We start from the raw sequence: 19,156 nt of genomic DNA on the forward strand, positions 1-19,156 counted from the left end.
GAAAACATACCATAGGTCCCATTCTTCACCTGCTCAAATCAGAAACTGGTGATAGGGCCTACAGTAGATTTTAGTAGTCTCTAGAGGAGTCGGAGACAATCGAAGTTTAATCATTGGGAAAGGAATAGTGAGATAGCTTGGGGTTGTGGTTCTTGCCACCAAGCCTGACAGCCTGAATGGTGAAAGGAAGAGCTAATTCCCCAAGTCCCCTGTAGTAATCCTCCCCAAACAGTTCCACCAACTGAGAACCAAATATTCCAACATTTGAATCTATGGGTTTTTTCTCATTCTAGGACTTAAGGCTCTAATTTAAGGGTTACAAGACTGAAACAAAACAGTCTGCAAGTTGGGGAGGATTCATAAAATGTCCATAGAAGCCACTTTCAATGAGGTAATAGTCAATTCTATAAGAAGTTATATTTGGAAAATATCTACTAATTTCTCTACTACTTGACAGTGTGACCTTTGAGAAGCCTGTTACCCTATATGAATCTGGATAGATACCTTATATGAAAAGGATAACAGGCTTCTGGTTAGAGTATTATCTAAAATATATGTATAGGATTAAACCCATTAGAAACTACTAGCTGGGTGCAGGGCTTTGGTGGAGAATGGCTTAGAAAGATGATCTTGTACAGAGTGAGGGGATCAGAAAAGAGCCAGAGTTTGGGAGCCAGGCTCCTTGACTTCTAACTTCCGATGAAGAGAGAAGTAATATACTTAAGTAAAGTGGACATTGCATGGGTTTTGATATGTCATAGGGAAGCGAATAAGATGATGCCACATGTAAGTGCTATACAGCTCACAATATATTCATAAATCATGTACCCAGGTGGTAGTGGCCAATGCCTTTCATTCCAGCACTCAGGAAGCAGAGGCAGGTGGATCTATGAGTTTGAGGCCAGCCTGGTCTACAGATCTTGTTCCAGGACTGCCAGGGATACACAGAGAAAGCCTGTCTTGAAAAACCCAAACCAAACCAAAACAACTTAAATAAGTTTTATCTCCCCTTATGGTTTTATCTTTGCACGGAAAAGATTTTTTTAAGACAACAAAAGTTTGTAATCCAAAGCAAGGTACAATAATTCCACCTGTTCGGCTAGTGCTCTGGTGCAGGGGGACCAGTACGGTCAGGCCAAAAGAATAAATCTGAAGGAGACCCCATCCATAAGTTATAGCACCCCTATTATTATAAACCTATTCCTCCAATCCTAAGTTCTGCTTGACTCTTTTCAGGAAATCTTCACACTTCTAATACTCCCACGTGTGTTTCTAGCCTCTGTTTCTACTACTTCACTCCCTGGCCGGCATGTTTCTTCCACAGTCAAGTGCAGAAACAGGAGGGAGGAAAGGGATGAACACAAAGCCTTACTTTAATAAAGGCTGTCCTGGACACATCAAAGTTTCCTTTGGATTAATGCAAGTGATGTCTCCCCCCCCCCCTCCCCGCAATATTGAAATTTAAACTCTGAAATATTGTTGCTATCTTCCTGTTTCCTTGTTTACTAATAAGAGTGGGAATGCTTTTATAACTGGTACAGTACACAGTGTTGCAAGTTCTATGTCAAAGGCTATGGGAGCACTGAGGGAATAATTCATGTTGCCTATTTATAGAGTACAGTGAACTTCAAGCACTGCGTCCCAGGAGGTGCATATCGAAGGTGTGGAAATTCACGGCATATTCAATAAGGAATATTATGTCTTCCAGGATGGAGTATGGAACGAACAGCAGCAAAACAACAAAAAACCACACCATACCACCACTCCAGAAAAGTCACCAGACCCAAGTTTTTAAGCGTGTTAAAACAACCAAAAAATAGTGACGCATGGAGGCACAGCCAAGAGAATCTGATCATCATTATGTATTAACCCGTCTCCCGGTGATGTGGAAGGTTAATTTCACAGCCACTCTCTTTCCCCTTTACCCCCACTCCACCCCCCCCCCACCCCGACATAGTCCTCAGCCTAAAGAGGTAAGGAGCTTCTCCTGTGGGGACAACTTGGGAGGCGACACCAGAAGCATTTCAGTGGCATTAGAGAGCCAAGGACAGACTGAAAGGTTTTCTCTGGCTCTGCCTGGAAAATGGCACAGTGGGTGTTTTGTTCTCCCAAGCTCTCCTACTTTAGACCTTAGTCGGTGTCTCCATTAGATGGTCTGTTTTTTTTTTTTTCTTTTTCGTCTCCATGTTCCTTGAGCCATCCAGAAGCACACAAACGGGTCGTAAAGTTGCTTAGTCCATGGAAAACAGGAATTCATTAACTACAGGCCGTGTCGCACATGTATTAACATTAAAGGTTAGGTTATAACTTAAGCCACGATTTAAAGTCTTCATCAACCTGCTGAATTACCCACGCTACTTGTGTATTAGCTTCAGAAAAACACCCATACCCCTTAACTGAGTTTATCAGGCCAGAAGGCACGAGTCAAGATCCAGACTATGAGAATTACAGGTTTTCCAAAGCGAAAATCCAATCGTCCCCGGCGTCCCGGAACCAAAACTCAGAGGCCTCGACTTCCGGGGAGTAGGGGACCGGAGTGTGTTAGGACGACTCGATTACTTCGGACTTGCGGAGGCCTACCGGGCGAGGACTCCGCGTCCAAAGCCAGTGCTCAGTCTACAACTTCACTTGGGAGGCGGGCGAGGCCGCTGGACTCCAGGGATCGCTCTGGGGCCGCTCCAAAGGAGCGAAGCCGGCCGCAGCTTCTGCCATGGTTGGGCCCGCCGTGCTGCGCGCTCTGCGCAAGAACAAGACCCTGTGCTACGGAGTCCCCATGTTGGTGAGTGGCTGCGGCCCGAGCGGGGCGGGGCTTGGGCGGGGCTTCCTGGAGGGGCGGGGCCACCTTCGCTGACTGGTGCCCTTGAGTGGCTGCTAGAGATGTGAGCTCTTAAATTTTTCCTGGTTCACACTCAGAAGGGTCCTCTCCTTTCCCTTCATGAACATGCGTGTTGTCACTGTCCCCGTTTCCTGGGGTTGAAGGTTGAGGTTGGCAGAAAACCGATCAGAGCACCAGTAATTATGTTCAAATTTTTGTTTGATCATCGACAAGTTAATTTGCTTTAATACCGCCCATATCATATTAAAGCTTTTAAACATACTTTTATTACTTTGGTGTGGCAATTGGCAGAGGTGAAGCTCCAGCTTTTGTATTTAAGCAGTGCTGAGAGAGAGAGGCTGACTTAGGAAATGTAATAGGATTTTTAGTCATCTTTGATGTATGTGGATTTTGTTTTCATCTTTAGGAAACTATGCAGTCTGCTTTAAGAGTTTCAGGATAAGCATTAGCTCTTAGAGAAACGACAACAATTCGTGTAGATAAGGCATGGGTAAAATTTATTGTCTGCAATTCCTCTGCGGTTCGGAAACACTGATTTTAGTCGCTGACTTGGAATCACCCTCTGTCACTATGGGAACCAATTTGATTTTCTTCCCTTTTAAAATCAGAAGTCAAGAACTTAGTGAAAGACAAAAAGAAAGAAGAAAAATCAAACAACCCCTAAAGGCAAGGCTTTCTGCGTAGACTTGGTTTCCTGCTCTATTTTCAGAGTTGATCAGCAAGAAGGAAACCCCTTCACAGTCGGTTTTTAAGTGGTCACATCAAGTGTTATGAAGACATACTCTGGACCTGTCTGGATAAAACTTCTAAACCTAATTCGCTTTCCAGTCAGATGTTCTTCCACTGGGTAAACAAGGAGCACTTCCAGTGCCCACCCAATCTGAGAAACCCTCCTTTGAGGTCTGAGGCTTTCTTTTTCTGTTTTATCATACCATAATCAATCAGGTGTATACCATAATCAGGTGTGCACTGGCAAATTAAACCTCCAGCCATGTAACAAAAGCAACATCTGCGGATGATGTATTCATTTTGATCTTTTACCCCACAGAAGTTTAACCAGTCATTCCTTTCTGTTTGTTGCACACACGCACACACTTCGAGAGTGTTTATGTGAAATAGCATTGTTTTTATTTAAAAATGATATACATTGAGAATTTCATAGATGAGTACTGTATAGACATCATTTCCACCCCTACCTGTCCCCCTCCAACTTCTGCAATCCTCTTCTCCTTCTCAAAGTCATGGCGTCTTCAGTTGTTGTTGTTACATGTTGATATGTATGTATAACACAACTGCATGTTCTACGTATGTATAAAGACAGCCTGATACAGTATTGGTCTTGTGTAATCCAAAGTAGTATTCTTTTTTCAAGTAGCTAAGAATATTTTTTATGTATAATTGTTAAATATAAGCTTCTTATTGTGGCTACCTACTTATCTAAAAATCATGGGGGTGAAGATAAAGAGCCCTCAAACCTGAGAAGTGGCTCTCTAGACTGCAAGAGAGGCAACAGCAGGCGAGAGCATGCTTGGAGAGAAGAAAGCATCAAGCTAAGGCAGATCGTCTAACCGAGCCCCTGATCTAGTGTGCACAGAGACTCTATGATGACTGCTAGGTTTTGTTTTGCTTTTTACTCCCCCTCCCCCGTCTTTGAACACATATCATAGATGCTCTCCCCATTTGTTGTCCTTTTTGGTTCTGGATTGGTCATTTATTTTTTTCTTTTTTTTTGTGAGAAGTTTCAAAGTTACAACTATGAAGTTTTGTTACTTTTATGAACCTCAGATTTTAAATTTATATCTCATAGTTTTATGCTCTTTATATCTTAATTATTTAACCAGTGATATAGGGATCAACCTTTTTCCCCTAATGGCTAAGCTTTTGCTTCTCTGGCCTGAGAATTGCAGCCAGTTCAATTTCTGGTAAAATAGCAGTGGCAGTGTGAAATCTCTTTTAAGAGTTTCTGCATACTGAGAAATGTGGCCTGCACTCCAAGACTCCTTTACCACGTGATAAGAAAAAGGGCAATGCCTTCCAAATGCTCAACTTTTCAAAATCATAAAACTGAAAGAAATTCTCCACAGACAAGGCCGGCATTTTATTCCTAGGTTTACCCTATGTAGTGATAGTATTAAAAGAAAAACCTGACAGGTGGGAAGGGTGGCTCCCGATTGAGAGCCCTTGCTGCTCTTTCAGAGGGCCAGTGCTCCCCAGAACCTCTCTCAGGCTGCTCGTGACTGCCCCAAGCTCCAACTCTAGGGCATTTGATGCTCTCTTCTGCCCTCCGCAGGCACATACACACACCTGCACCTGCACAGACACGTGCACAGACACGTGCACATGCACAGACACGTGCACATACACCTGCACCTGCACAGACACGTGCACAGACACATGCACCTGCACAGACACGTGCACATACACCTGCACCTGCACAGACACGTGCACATACACCTGCACCTGCACAGACACGTGCACATACACCTGCACCTGCACAGACACGTGCACAGACACATGCACACATACGCAAATGAGAAAATAAATCTTAAAAATAAAAAAGCTGTAAGCAAACAAATGTTACCGATTTTGTGTGAGCAAAGAAGGCTCATGAATCGAGCCACACTTAGAACCCGAAGAAGTCCTGCATCAATGACAGTGAATATTTATAAACAAAGACAATGCAAAAATAACTTAATTGGTTAGAGTTAGACATTTGCAGGTTTTTTTTTTAAACTTGGTCTTATCAGTTAGTTGACCAATCAGGTTTTCTGTTTGTTTGCCTTCTAAGGTTACATAAACTCTCTACAGAAATTTAGGTATGTAGACATCTTAACTCTAAACCTTAAGAGTAGCCTATCATTTAGTTGGGTGTGCTTTTATTTCCTCTTGAATTTGGAAACAGGAGGATCAGAAGTTCAAGGTGACCCTCAGGTACATAGCAAGCTCAAGGCTATCTTGGTGAATGAGATGCTGTGTCTTAGTTGGTGTTCTATTGCTGTGAAGAGATACCGTGACCACAGCAAACATTTAATTGGGGCTTGCTTACAGTTTCAGAGGTTTAGTCCATTGTCATCATGGCAAAGAATACAGTAGCGTGCAGGCAGACATGCTGCTGGAGAAATAGCCTAGAGTTCTACATCTGGATCTGCAGGTAGCAGAAAGAGAGAGACACCCCAGGCTTTGGCTTCTGACACCTCAAAGATCACCCCCAGTGACATACTTCCTCCTTCAAGGCCACACCTCCTAATCTTTCTAGGTAATGCCACTCCCTGATGGCTAAGCATTTAAATATATGAGCCTATGGGTGCCGTTCTTATTCAGAGTACCACACCCTGTCTCAAAAAAAAAAAAAAAAAAAAAAGAAACCCAGTAAACCAGAAAAGTCAAAAACATATATGGGAGGCTGGAGAGATGGCTCAGTGGTTAGAGCACTGACTGGTCTTCCAAGGTCCTGAGTTCGAGTCCTGGCAACCACATGGTGGCTCACAGCCATCTGTACTGAGATCTGGCACCCTCTTCTGGCCTGCAGGCATACACACAGACAGACTATTGTATACATAATAAATAAATATAAAAAAAAGAAGTTAAACTTTAAAAAAAACATATATGGGGTTGATGTATAGCCTTCAGTAAAAATCTATTATAAATTTTCCAGCATAGCATAGTAGCCTCCATTACTGAGGTTTTACTTATTGTGTCTCAGTTGTTATAAAGAAAAGAAAATAAATCACATGAAAAGTTCCAGGTATGAGTAATTCATAAGCTTTACATGGCATTTATTACAATATATCATCACTGTTGTACTTCATTATTGTTGCTAATCTTATTGTACCTGTTTTGAAAATTAAACTTTGATAAAAGGTATATATGTATAGGAAAATACATAATATATTTAGGGTTTAGTATTTGTCCAGGTTTCTGTAGTGGTATACTATTTGTGTTTTAATAAAGCTTGCCTGACAAGATCAGAGAGTAAAGCAGCCTACTAGTCAGCCATACAGACCAGGGAATGGTGTTATACACCTTTAATCCCAGGAGACAGAGGCAGGTGGATCTCTGTGAGTTCAAGGCCACCCTGGGCTACACAAGATTGAATCTGTCTAAAAGAGAAGCAGAGGTCACACAAAGGTGATCCCAGCACTACCTTTAATCCCAGTACTAGGGAGTTGGAGACAGGAGTGATATGGCTGGGCGGAGAGAGGAATATAAAGAGGAAGAGAAGTAACTCAGTGTAGTATGGAGTTTGAGGATTTGTGAAGACAGGATCTCTCTCGCCCCTTCCGTCCGAAGATTTGACAGAGGTCAAAGGGTTTTCTAGTGGTTGGCTGCTTTGCTTATTTCAGGTTGAACCCCAATTTCTTTCTCTGGGTTTTTATTATTCATGCTACAGGTTTCAGGGGTCCCTGGAATGCCTTTGAGGACAACCCCCCACATCTACTTTTAAATGATAGTAATAATTTTCGATAGTTTTTTATATTCTGTCTTAGGCTCTGTTAATTGATTGAGCTCGGCTGAGGCTGCCCTTCTATTTCATACAGCTGTTCCTTTCTTTTGTTTCAGTTGCTGGTTGTTGGAGGTTCCTTTGGGCTGCGTGAATTTTCACAGATTCGATATGATGCTGTGAAGATTAAGGTAAGAACTGTGATTGGTGTTTGACTTGTGTCCAAGTGTATGGTTTTTGGTTACGAGAATTATATGCTCACTTCATTTAGCAATATTAATCTGTCTTGAAAAACCTAATAGATGATCTTTGAGCCTTCCCTTGTTTAAAATATCACTAATGAGGCCATGAAAGCCAACCATATATAGCATTTGGTGACAGTTCTTTGTATTCACTAGGGAATTTGTAATATCATTGTTTCTCCCCCAAAATAGTCTCATATGTAGTTGCTTTTAGGATTTATAGGGAGCTAAAGAACATAAACAAACAATCTTACTTCATTATTTCTCTAAATTATAAATTCAGTGTTTTATTTTAATGCTAGTAATATATACTATCTTGCATACAGTCAGTTGACCATTCCAGAAGAAAACTAGGATTCTCATCCTCTGTAATTAGACATTCACTGTCAAATTTATGCCACATAGTTACATGAGAACTCTGGTTCATTCATTGAGAAGTATGTTGTAATTTGGGGAGAGAGAGCGTATACTTGATATGTGAAGGTTTTTCTGAGTGATATGTAATGTATCATCACATGCCAATACAGACATTGTTCACCTTGGTAATGGACCCTCCATTGCTACATCACTCCAAGTAATATGACTAAGTGTGTATTTTAAGTAAGGCACTTGTGAATAGGACAGTCTTTGACTTGCCTATCCATTGTGCTTTGTTAAAAGATACTACTATCTTAATATTTAATGTAAATATTGTGGCCCTATTTTTAAGATCAGACAATGAAAATAAGGATAACCATAATAGCAGTGTTATATGATCCAGACATCACTGGAAAAGAAAGCTAAATAATTCTGTTACTATAATGACAGATGAAAAGGACACCGACAGCTGGATTAGGGAGTTAAATAGCCAAAATAGTCTACTGCACCATATGCAAAAAGAAATTGCAGTCTAGAGAGATGGCTCAGCAGTAAGGAGCACTGCTTGCTCTTCCAAAGGTCCTGAGTTCAATTTCCAACAACCACAGGGTGGCTCACAACTATCTGTAATGAGATCTGGTGCCCTTTTGAGGAAGAGACCTGGTCAGTTGTCCTCATCGACTTAGACCATGAAACCCAATATGGACAAGTTCAACCAAACCACCATATACAGGCTGCCCATGCTTCAGCATTGCCAGGGCATAAATTTTATTTCATTCATATTGGATACAGGGATTGGAACACATAAGAATACTGGATCTCACATATCCAGTACAAGACAGACAAGTACTTACAAGTCAATCTTAAATCGGTTCATCTTAAAATACCAATTCTTAACCTCAAATAGTAATTGTTGCGTTAACTTGTGCATACCACACTAATTTATTATACTTTGACTGATCTACTTTTTAAAATTACATTTTTCTGATTAGAAAAGGTAGAACTAAATATAGCTTAGTGGTGAACAAAAGTTGATCTTGTTCAGTCTTATCATGGGTCATCCTTTCTATTCTATTATACACAGTGGTAGCTTGAGCTAGGGGTGGAACTCAGCGGTAGAGCACTTGCTTAACATGCAGAAAGTCCTGGGTTTGACCTGCAGCCCAATGTGTGTGTGTGTGTGTGTGTGTGTGTGTGTGAGAGAGAGAGAGAGAGAGAGAGAGAGAGAGAGAGAGACNGTGTGTGTGTGTGTGTGTGTGTGAGAGAGAGAGAGAGAGAGAGAGAGAGAGAGAGAGAGACAGACAGAGAGAGAGACAGAGAGAGACAGAGAGAGAGAGACAGAGAGAGAGACAGAGAGAGACAGAGAGACATTGAATCATGGAAGCAAGAAATGTTTTCCTTAACTCTTAGGCAGTCTAATATAGGGGGGAAATGGAGTTTCAAATTGTCATTTTATTCTTTGAAGATTTTAAGCAAAAGAAAAGGGAAGCATAAAACAAAAAGCTTGATGTTTATAAAATGCCCCCGCCCCCAGTTTTCTTTCTGCTTTCTACTTGGGACTTTAAAGTCCATAGAGTGTACTATTAAACTAGGCCTAAGTTCAAGGGCTGTAAGAGCTACAGAATGCATGTTTCTGTTAAACTATGGCTAGCTGCAGGTGGCTGTTAAGAGTTGTTGTGTGATCTGTTAAATTATGTGTAAGTGCACGGGCTTTAAGAACCTAACTCTTTTTGTATATATGCCCATCGCTGGATTCTGATGTCTTATCTTCTCATCACTAAATCTGTGTTTTGTTACATTCGCTTTCTTACTAAACCCATCCTTTGACTTTGTGATCTGGTACATATTTTTCACTTCTCAGCTGTTCATTTAATTCTTGATTATGTATTTCAATACTCTAGAGAAATTTTCCATAATGTTACACTTTATCCCTTTTTCCTAAACTCTTTGTGAATTATAATTACTCAAAAGGCCCATCTTTTATAAGGATATAATTATTTAATTTTTCTTCATTTTTGACCATATGACTTTGAATATGTCTTACAACTATTTTCAGTTAAATATTGATTATTGTTTATAAGTAGCTGTAGATGTTCTAGATGGTATTGCTTTCCTTCAGAAACAATTTATCTTTTTTTTTTTTCCTAAGTGGTAGAGCGGGAATCTGGTCCCCTTAACACTTGGGTGTGAGCTGGGTCCTGCCTGGCTTGTTTAAAGTTGGAGTTAGCCTTTGTGCATCTCTTCCTCGCGCTTGTTCTTAAGACCAGACTGTCACTATATGACTTTCAGTTAGGATCCAGGAAGCTCACCTCTACTTTCCAGAGATTTTCAGCTTAGCTATATACCTGTCTTAGGGAGTTTAGAATATAGTGATTTCTTTGAAGGTGCTAGATCTCTGTCATGTGTCATTTGCTTTCTGTGTTTGTTACTATAGCCCTGTGTGATGATTTCTCTAGCCCCCAGTAGCAGCATCTACCTGCCTTCCAGCTGTGGCTCCTCTTATTTTTAAATTAACATATAAACTGCACAGAGTGATAAGCCTCATCGTGGCATTTCCATACATGTATGTAATGTGCTTTGAGAATATTGGCTCCCCTAGGACCTTCCTTATCCCCCTTCTCCTCTCCCCTTTTCCAATACACCTTTCCAATAATCCTTTTACTTTCTGTCCTTATTTTTTCCACAGTTTTCATATCTGAGCGCACCATATGATACCTGGCTGTCACACTAACCCTTGGTTATGATTCTGTACTTGTTCCTGGCTTGGCAAGTATAGCCAAGGGGAAAATGGGTTGCAGCTCCAATTCTCAGCTCTTAGAAAACCCTCTTATTATAGTGGCATTTTTCTCTGTTGCGCCTTAAACTGAAGACTTAATTGAGTTTTTATTTGATTTTATTTGATTTTTTTTCCTGTTTCACAAATTATTTTGACATCATTGGATCCTTTTTACTCTTACTTTGTACAGGAAATAGAAGCACAAGAAAGTGGCTTATGGAAATGTACAATGGGATGATGTTTACTGATAAGGCAGAAATGGCGTGTGACCAGTAGTGCTGATGTAATTCTGGATTCTCAGGCATGCCTGTGTTGGGGTTTTTGGATCTGCTTGTCCTAACATACCTTGTTTGGATCTGTGTCATTTGTCTCCATCTATGTATCATGGAGTCCTGGCATTGTCCCCCGGCTCAGCACTTTGCTCACAGGCTGCTCTTAGTCATGCACGCGCAGCTAGTCCATTTCCTGGTTTGTTTCACTGTCACACTCTTCTGGGTGACATGCAGGTAGCAGGTATGCGCTTCAGTAGACCTCTGGGGAACCCTAAATATTCTATTGCTTGCTCTTTGTTCGATCCGTGGAAGGGGTTCTTTTGTTTTTTAGGTGCATTATATAGTAGCCCTTTAAATATTTCTGTGCTACAAAATCTGCATGGCTGGTGAATAATGCTGCCTCTGGAGGCAGAAGGCCAGTGCTCAACTGCACATGCGTCTTTCACAAGTTACTCAAGCGTCTGCCAGGTTTCCTGACATGTAATAATGAGGATGAAGTTCACGTTTATCTCACAGGTTCTGTGAGCATTAAACAAGATGGTGTGGCAGGTGTCTAGTACCAATGCTCAGTGTGCATCGGTGGCTATTAGTGGCGGTGTGTCCTAATTACTACAGAGGAGAGGAGAGGAGAGATTTCCACATCTGCTTTCAATGGACTGAACTGTCCCAGCCAGCTTTCCTATGACTTTGTTTGAGACAAGGTCTCACTGTGTCCCTGGCTGGCTCAGGACTCACTATGTAGACCAGGCTGGCCTCAAACTCACAGAAATCCTCCTGTTTCTGCCTCCTCAGTGCTGGGATTAAAGGCGTGTGCCACCAGGCTTCAGCTCACCTGTGACTTTTAAAAGTAAAAAATGAAAACAAAATTAAAGTGAACAATGAATGTAAAAGATTTTAATAATGTATGTTTATTTTTTTTCTTTTCTACAGGTTGATCCTGAATTGGAAAAAAAGTTGAAAGGGAATAAAATAACTTTAGAGTCAGAATATGAGGTATGGTATGTTAATATTCTCTGTTTGTAACAGTCTAACTAGTCATCACTGGTTCTATTCCTCAAGATAAATCAGCAGTGAACAAAGAATAAATTTAATCTGACTGTGTGACATATGGTAAATTACCTAAGAACTCGAACCGGAAGTGCTGGAGATTATAGCTTTTCAGGTAAATGTCACCATGAAGCACTACAAATCTGAGCTGCTCCAAACCTGGAAGCTCTTTGTTGCTTGGTTTGTTCTGTAAAGGGGAATCTGGGGACAAGCCCTGTTGTTTCCTTGGCCTGGTAACTTGGTGACACCTGTGCCAGGGCATTGTCCAGGCTTGGTTTTAAATTTGGCGTGGGTGAGCCTCAAGTAAGCTTAACTCTTGAGCAACAGTGGCCTTTCAGTGTCTTAGCTGGGTGTCAGGAGCAGCGAGTACCGAGGAGAGGTCTGCACTCTGGTGGGCGGGGGTGTGGAGCCCCTCCCCCCTCCCCCAGCTTCCCAATGCTTTCCTCACTATGTCTTAGGCTCCTCATTCAGTCCTGTGGTAGCTGGGTGTTAGGGGGAGGCTTGGGTCATGCCTAGCACACGCGCACAGCCTGGTGTTCAGCCAATTGCATGGTTTACAGATTGTCTACCAGGAGTTCTTCCTGTACATGACCTCTAAAGACAGCATGTTCTCATGACTCTGTCCTGCCAACCTTGGCTCACAGCTTAAGAATTATTTCAAATTCCCGTGAGCACGTGTACGTTGATGTATCTGGAGAGTGGCTTGCTCTAGTAACACCTTCTCCCTGGACTGGTGGCCCATGTTTGTTATTCCAGTGCTTGGGGAGACTGAGGCATTAGGATTGCTGATAGTTTAAAGCCAACTTAGGCTACATAGTGAGTTCAAGGCTAGCCTGGGCTATATAGACAATATCTAAAAAAAAAAAAAAACAACAGAAATAACTACACAAAAGACCTTTTACTACCTTGAGAATCTAAATGATCTAAAGTTTAGATAGTTTCATAACTATACTTGAAAATACTTATTTGCTAAATTAATAGCACTTTGTACATCCATATATATGTGATCCTGACTTTTCAAGAAAAATGCTTTCATTTACTGCTTTCCTGTCATTTGGTAAAAACCTTGAACTGTCTGCTTGAGGAAGTAAGTGCTTTGTGGGCAGTGATGCTCTGGAGGCTTTATCTGGGAGTAGATTTTCCTTGTAGTTCTGTAGAAACGATAGGAGTTAAGAGCCAAATATAGAATATTTTGTCTCACCTTTTAGCAGTCACTTACAATAAGAGTCGATGCCAGTCAGGTGGTGGTGGCGCACGCCTTTAATCCCAGCACTTGGGAGGCAGAGGCAGGTGGGTCTCTGTGAGTTTGAGGCCAGCCTGGCCTACAGAGTGAGTTCCAGGACAGCTAGGGCTGTTATGCAGAAAAACCCCGTTTCCAGGGTGGGGAAAAAAGAGTCGATGCCAAGGCGGCCTTGCTACATGCTAAAGATTGCAGTCAGTAAAAGAGCGGATAACCTAGTTGATACTTAGATCTAAACATGAAGGGAAACATAGATCATTTTCTCCATGTTTGGATTTAAATTGCCCCTTGATCTCTCCTAGCCCTTTTCCTCTCCTCCTTAGTTATTCCAGGCCAGAGGCAGGTGTATAGAAGTGACCATTCGAGAGGATAAGGGACCTTTTCCGTCCATCCCTTTTCTCTTGCCTTCTTCCTGTGCTCAAGACATTCGAGACTACGTGAAGTGGGGATGCTCCAAAGTGTAGTTGGGTAGTTTGCTCGCTGATGAGTGAGTTCCCTCAGGTTGCCCGTGGAGAGCGGCTTCAATCTGAAGCCCAGCGTCGTTTCTCAGGCACAGAAGAAGGAGCTTGGTCCTTTTCTTTCTTGTGAAGACGTCAGGGTCTTGTCCGCGGTGACCCACACCAGTCCTTCAGCTGTTGCTATGCTAGAGCAGTTTTACGTCTACTCTTCTTTGCCCAGCCCCTCCCTTCTTTGTGCTCTCGGAAACAGAGGGTAGACGCCTTCTGTCAGTAATAGTCTGTCCTTATGGGGAAAGGTAGATGTGAAGTCTCTCCACAACAAGCCAGGAGAGTTCTGAACCTCAGGAAGTTCTTGAGCTTGCTTTGGAGTTGGTTTATTTCCCGAACTTGTCCGGAAGCCTGTTGGGTTTTTCCTTCCCTACTCAGCCCTCAGCAATGCCTCATCCAAAGCCCCTGGGCATCGGTACTAATGTGTTTAACTTCATGGTTCTATAGAAAATAAAGGACTCCACTTTTGAAGACTGGAAGAATATTCGAGGCCCGAGGCCCTGGGAAGATCCGGAACTCCTCCAAGGACAAAACCCAGAAACTCTTAAGCCTAAGGCAGCCTGACTGTGCTCAGCTTTCAATAAAATGTCCTCACCTGGCCCTGTACTCCACTAGGAAGAAGATCCCAGACCTGTACAGACTTGGATGTGAGTAATGTAATGGCAGAACGTTTCGATTAAAAAGTCAAATGTGAGTCTTTATGCTTCCCAGTCAGTCTGATTGCAGACAAAAGGTGCAGTGTTGAACACATGCGCACATGCACACGCGCACACACACACACACACACACATGCACACGCACACGCACATGCACACACACACCCTAGTAAGAATGTGACCACTGCTACCATAACGAGCCACACGTCCTCCCTCACTACCAGCCACTAGTACATTTTGCTACCTCATTTTGGATTCTGATGAAAATCGTAGGCTGGGATCCAAATTTTCCCAATAAAATTGTGACTTTATGTTAAACTGATAAGTGGTCATAATCTAGTAATGGTCTATCTTTTATTCCTAACACTTCATTAAGCAGCCTCTGAAACTATTGAGCCGATTAAGGAAATTGTAATATTTACCGAACCCATGTGCATGTGCAGTGCATGCCCGTAGGAAGATACGCCACGTTCGTGGAGGTTATCAGAGGTTATCAGATGCCTGCGGCTTGGGCTGGAAGTCGGTTCTAGTTTGCCTGTGAGATACGCTGTGGTCCGATTCCTCAGCGAAGTGGGAGGGAAGGCAGGGTTTGTTCTTAAACCAACAGTTCATTTCCCCTTTCACCTCCGCTTAGGCAGCCCCAGCCCTCCACCCCGTGTGGTTTTAATGCTGAACTCTAAATACCTCAAGTTTCAGCTGTGATAGCCCCACTATGACTGCTCCTCAAAATAATAAAACATCCTACTTTTCCCTCTCCCAGGCTTCTAGTTTGTTTCAACAGGTTAGTCTTGGTATGATATTTAGAATGATATTTAGTGGATCATGACAAACTGATTTCAAAGTTACTGTCTTAGTTACTTTTCTTCTTTTTTATATAATTTATTTCATAAAAGAAAATAAACTATCTTTTTTACCAATCCCAGTTTCCACTCCTTCCCTTCCTCCCGTGGAGAAACATGACTTACTGGCTTGCCCCCATCGCTGACCCAGCTTCATTTCTTATAAACCCCAGGGTCGCTCTGCCATCAAGCACAACGGGCTGGGTTCTCCCACATCAATCGTCACTCAAGTAAATGACTTGCGGACTTGTCTCCAGGCTAATTATTACAGAGGCGTTTTCTCAACTCTGATTCCTTATTCCCAGATGACCCGATCTTGTGTAGAGTTGACATGAAAACTGACCATAATATCCGCCCCTTGTCAACTTGACACACGAATACAGCACTTACTAAGCCATAGCCTGTCTTGCTCTTCCATGGTGTCATGCTGATATTAATATGACAATGTAAAGACCCCAGTCTTTAAAGTTCAGTCTTTAAAATATCGACTCTTTCAAAGTTCAAAGCCTCTTTAGAATCCAAAGTGTCTCTAGAATATCCAAAGTGTCTCTAACCATGGGCTCCTGGAAGATGAAACAAGAACAAAACTAAAGAAAACAGCTAAATCCTTTCTTCCTCCAAGAGGGAAGAGCCAGGGCATGCGCAGTCACAATCAAATAAAATCATCCCAAAATTAACCAGTATCAAGAGTTTGATGCTTGGCGTCTGGGATCCATTCACAGCCATCCAGACAGTAAGGGTCACCTGCCACAATCCCCCCAAAACTGTGTGCTACTGGTCTCTTGTGCCAATGCATTCAAGGCTACTTCCCACTTTCCCTTCTATCAGGTTCAATGTAACTGGTTTCACACTGAGTTCCTCGATTCACTTGGACTTGAGTTTTGTGCATCTATTTGCAATCTTCTACATGGTGGTATCCAGTTATGCCAGCACCATTTGTTGAAGATTCTTTTCCTTTTCCATGGTACCATTTTTGCTTCTTTGTCAAAAATCAGGTGTTCATAGGTATGTGGATTAATGTCAGGGCCTTCTGTTTGGTTCCAGATGTCTATTTTTATGCCAATACCAAGCTGTTTTTTATTATTATAGCTCTATAGTAGAGTTTGAAGTCAGGATGATCCCACCAAATGTTCCTTTATTGTACAGGGTTGTTTTAGATATTCTGAGTTTTTTGTTTCTCCATATGAAATTGAGTATTGTTCTTTCAAGGTCTGTGAAAAATTGTGTACAACAATGATTTCTAAGATATACATGTGTGTGTGTGTGGGGGGGGGGGCTGGAGAGATGGCTCAACGGTTAAGAGCGTTGGCTGCTCTTCCAGAGGTCTGGAATTCAATTCCCAGCAACCACATGGTGGCTCACAGCCATCTGTAATGAGATCAGGCACCCTCTTCTGACATGCAGGCAAACATGCAGACAGAACACTCTATACCAAATAAATACATTTTTTTAAAGATATACATGCGTGGAAAGTCTTTTCCTTGTTTTCTCCAAAATGCTTAATACCTTTTGCCTTCGAGAGCACATGGGGCTATTTCAATTTATGTCAAAGCCATGGGTTGCATTCTACATTGTCTTTTGAGCTCTCTATCCTAAAATTAGGGTTTTAACACAAAGTAGCAACATAAAACTTACCAGGATTTCATAGGGAAGAGACCGGGACAGTTTACACAGCTCTACACTGTCTACTCAAGAAAAGCTCTTAACAAAATTTCCTCATAAAACCCTTTCTGTGTTGGACTACTCCTGGTACCCTGTTCTTGTCTCATCTTAGTCGGACCCCTGATGGATCCTATCTTTTCTGTTTCTGGATCTTCATTTGCTCATATACAGCACCCCCGCTCTCCCCTTACACCAGAGGTCACTAATGTATAGAGACATTAGTCCTTTTCTCCTATAAACTAACACCCCCAACGCCCAGATCTTCTGAAAATAAGCTTGCTCCTACTCTATACCGTAGCAAGGAAGATGCTCTTCTACAGGTTGAATGAAAATAGGAATTACTATCTTGGCGAAATTGAACTACTTACCTCCTCAGCCTCCTCATGTAGAATCAGGGATAGTAATGCCAGTACCAGTATCATAAGTTTGAAATGAGTTCGGTTGTATAATGCTCTTAGAACAATGGCCACCACAGAGAAAACAGCTGATAGTCATTAGCTGTTATTAATACAAAACAGGGAAAGCTTATTAATAACAACAGTTATTATTAAAATGCTTGGTCAGGTAGTATTTTACTAACACTGTTTAGGAGACTGTTCCATAAGTAGCAGTTGCATGTGGAATACAGTGAGACTAGTGGACTTCAGCCGGACTCTCAGGTCTGCCATTTACAAACTGTGACCTTACACAGATTACATAACCCTTTTGAATCTGGGTGACTGCATTTATGGGCTGGAATTTTGTATTGGTGTCTGCTAGTTAACCTCGGCAGGAGATGCACAAGACCTAGTGAAGAGGCCAGAGGTAAGGAATAAGTAACAAAGAAGTGGCTGTTATTATGGGCTAGTGCAAGAGAGATACTCTGTTCACAGGTGCTTAATAGGCATCACCGCAAGTAATACAGCATTTTCCCTTCTAACTCGTCGAGTTTGCTTTCTGACTTTTGGATCTTAAACAATGTTTATGATGTTGGAAGCCCAATTAGAATGTAGGAAGTGAGTGGGCAGCGTGTTTTGGAAACTGAGTGGATGATGGTCCTGTGCTGGCCGTCAGACTGTGAGCAGGGAGGCACTGGATTTTGAAAGGACACCGTCAGTCAGTCTGCAGCTCTACCACCAGAGGGAGCTCTAAGACCATACAACACTACTGACTTCCGATGGTGAAATTATTTGGTAAAGTCCATGTCCAGAGGGATAAGTAGCCAGCATGGTGGGGAGGCACGGCAGCAGGAGCAGGGAACTGAAGCATGAGGAAACGAGAGAAAACTAGAAATGCTGTGTGGTCTGTAATCTCGGAGCCCACTCACTTTTCTCCTTCATCTTTCTTGTCATATTTTTAAAATCTAGATTCTGCTTATGAATAAAGACATGGTACTTGTCATTTTCATTGATATTCTCTGGGGCTGGGACACATATATATGTCTCAGTAAAGGACTTGCCACATAAGCATGAGGACCTGAATTCAGATCCCCAGCCTCCATATAAAAACTGGCGCATGTCTGTAACTGAGTGCAGAGTAAGGCTTAGGGGGTCAGATCCCTGGATCTCACTGACCAGCCAGTGCAACCAAACCAGTGAGTTCCATGCTCACAGTGAGAGATCCTGCCTCAAAAACTAAGGTGGAGAATGACTGAAGAAGACACCAGATGTTGACCTCTGACTTCCATAGATATGCACACATATGTACACATGCATGTTCATACACATATACACAAATATGAACACATATACATCACACAATAAATAAATAAATTTTTACTGGCAAAGATTAAAGCATTTGGTAACATGCAGGCTTAATGAAAAGGGGTAAAATATGGATCTGGACAGATGGCTCAGTGGTTGAGAGTGTATACTGCTCTTGCAAAGGACCCAGGTTTGTTTTATAGCATACACATTGGGCAGTTCTTACTCCCTGTAACTCCAGCTCCAGGGCCTCTGACACCCTCTTCTGGCTTTCAGAGAGACGGCCATCATGTGCACAAACCCACATTCTCACACACACAGATACACATAACTAAAAATAACCCTTAAAAAGGAAATGTGAAAAAATACATACACGCGCAGTTGATTCTGATTTGATACAAGTTTGATGAAACATCAAAATTAAAAATTCTCTTTGGTCAAATATTTCCCCCCTGTAAGTAAATAATCAGATGTTCTTTACAGTTTTGTTTGTATAAAGAAAAAAGTGGATCACCCAAATGTCTATAAAAATAGATCTAATTCATATAAATTATATCTATAAGAACAGTATATAACCTTTAAAATGTGTGGACAGAGGAC

General features: G+C 41.9%; 1 protein-coding gene across 1 annotated transcript; it reads left to right on the plus strand.

Annotated features, from left to right (window-relative positions):
- The first annotated feature begins 1,965 nt into the window (after nucleotides 1-1,965).
- Cox16 (cytochrome c oxidase assembly factor COX16) lies at nucleotides 1,966-16,670 on the plus strand. Its single transcript, XM_050158461.1, has 4 exons — nucleotides 1,966-2,779; nucleotides 7,397-7,468; nucleotides 11,855-11,917; nucleotides 14,165-16,670. Exons 1-4 carry the CDS (start codon nucleotides 2,711-2,713, stop codon nucleotides 14,279-14,281), a joined length of 321 nt encoding a protein of 106 aa, XP_050014418.1. The 5' UTR covers nucleotides 1,966-2,710; the 3' UTR covers nucleotides 14,282-16,670.
- Nucleotides 16,671-19,156: the final 2,486 nt, after the last annotated feature.

This window comes from Alexandromys fortis, unplaced genomic scaffold (genome assembly GCF_014885135.2).
Source record: "Alexandromys fortis isolate MF-2015 unplaced genomic scaffold, M_Fortis_MF-2015_v1.1 scaffold_99, whole genome shotgun sequence".
Taxonomy (NCBI): Eukaryota; Metazoa; Chordata; class Mammalia; order Rodentia; family Cricetidae; genus Alexandromys; species Alexandromys fortis.

Bases quoted from the DNA above. Each gene is read 5' to 3' on its own strand.
- Cox16 (XM_050158461.1), top strand. From the start codon at position 2,711: ATGGTTGGGCCCGCCGTGCTGCGCGCTCTGCGCAAGAACAAGACCCTG. The intron at 2,780-7,396 runs GTGAGTGGCTGC...CTTTTGTTTCAG, and splicing joins GCTACGGAGTCCCCATGTTG to TTGCTGGTTGTTGGAGGTTC. The intron at 7,469-11,854 runs GTAAGAACTGTG...TCTTTTCTACAG, and splicing joins ATGATGCTGTGAAGATTAAG to GTTGATCCTGAATTGGAAAA.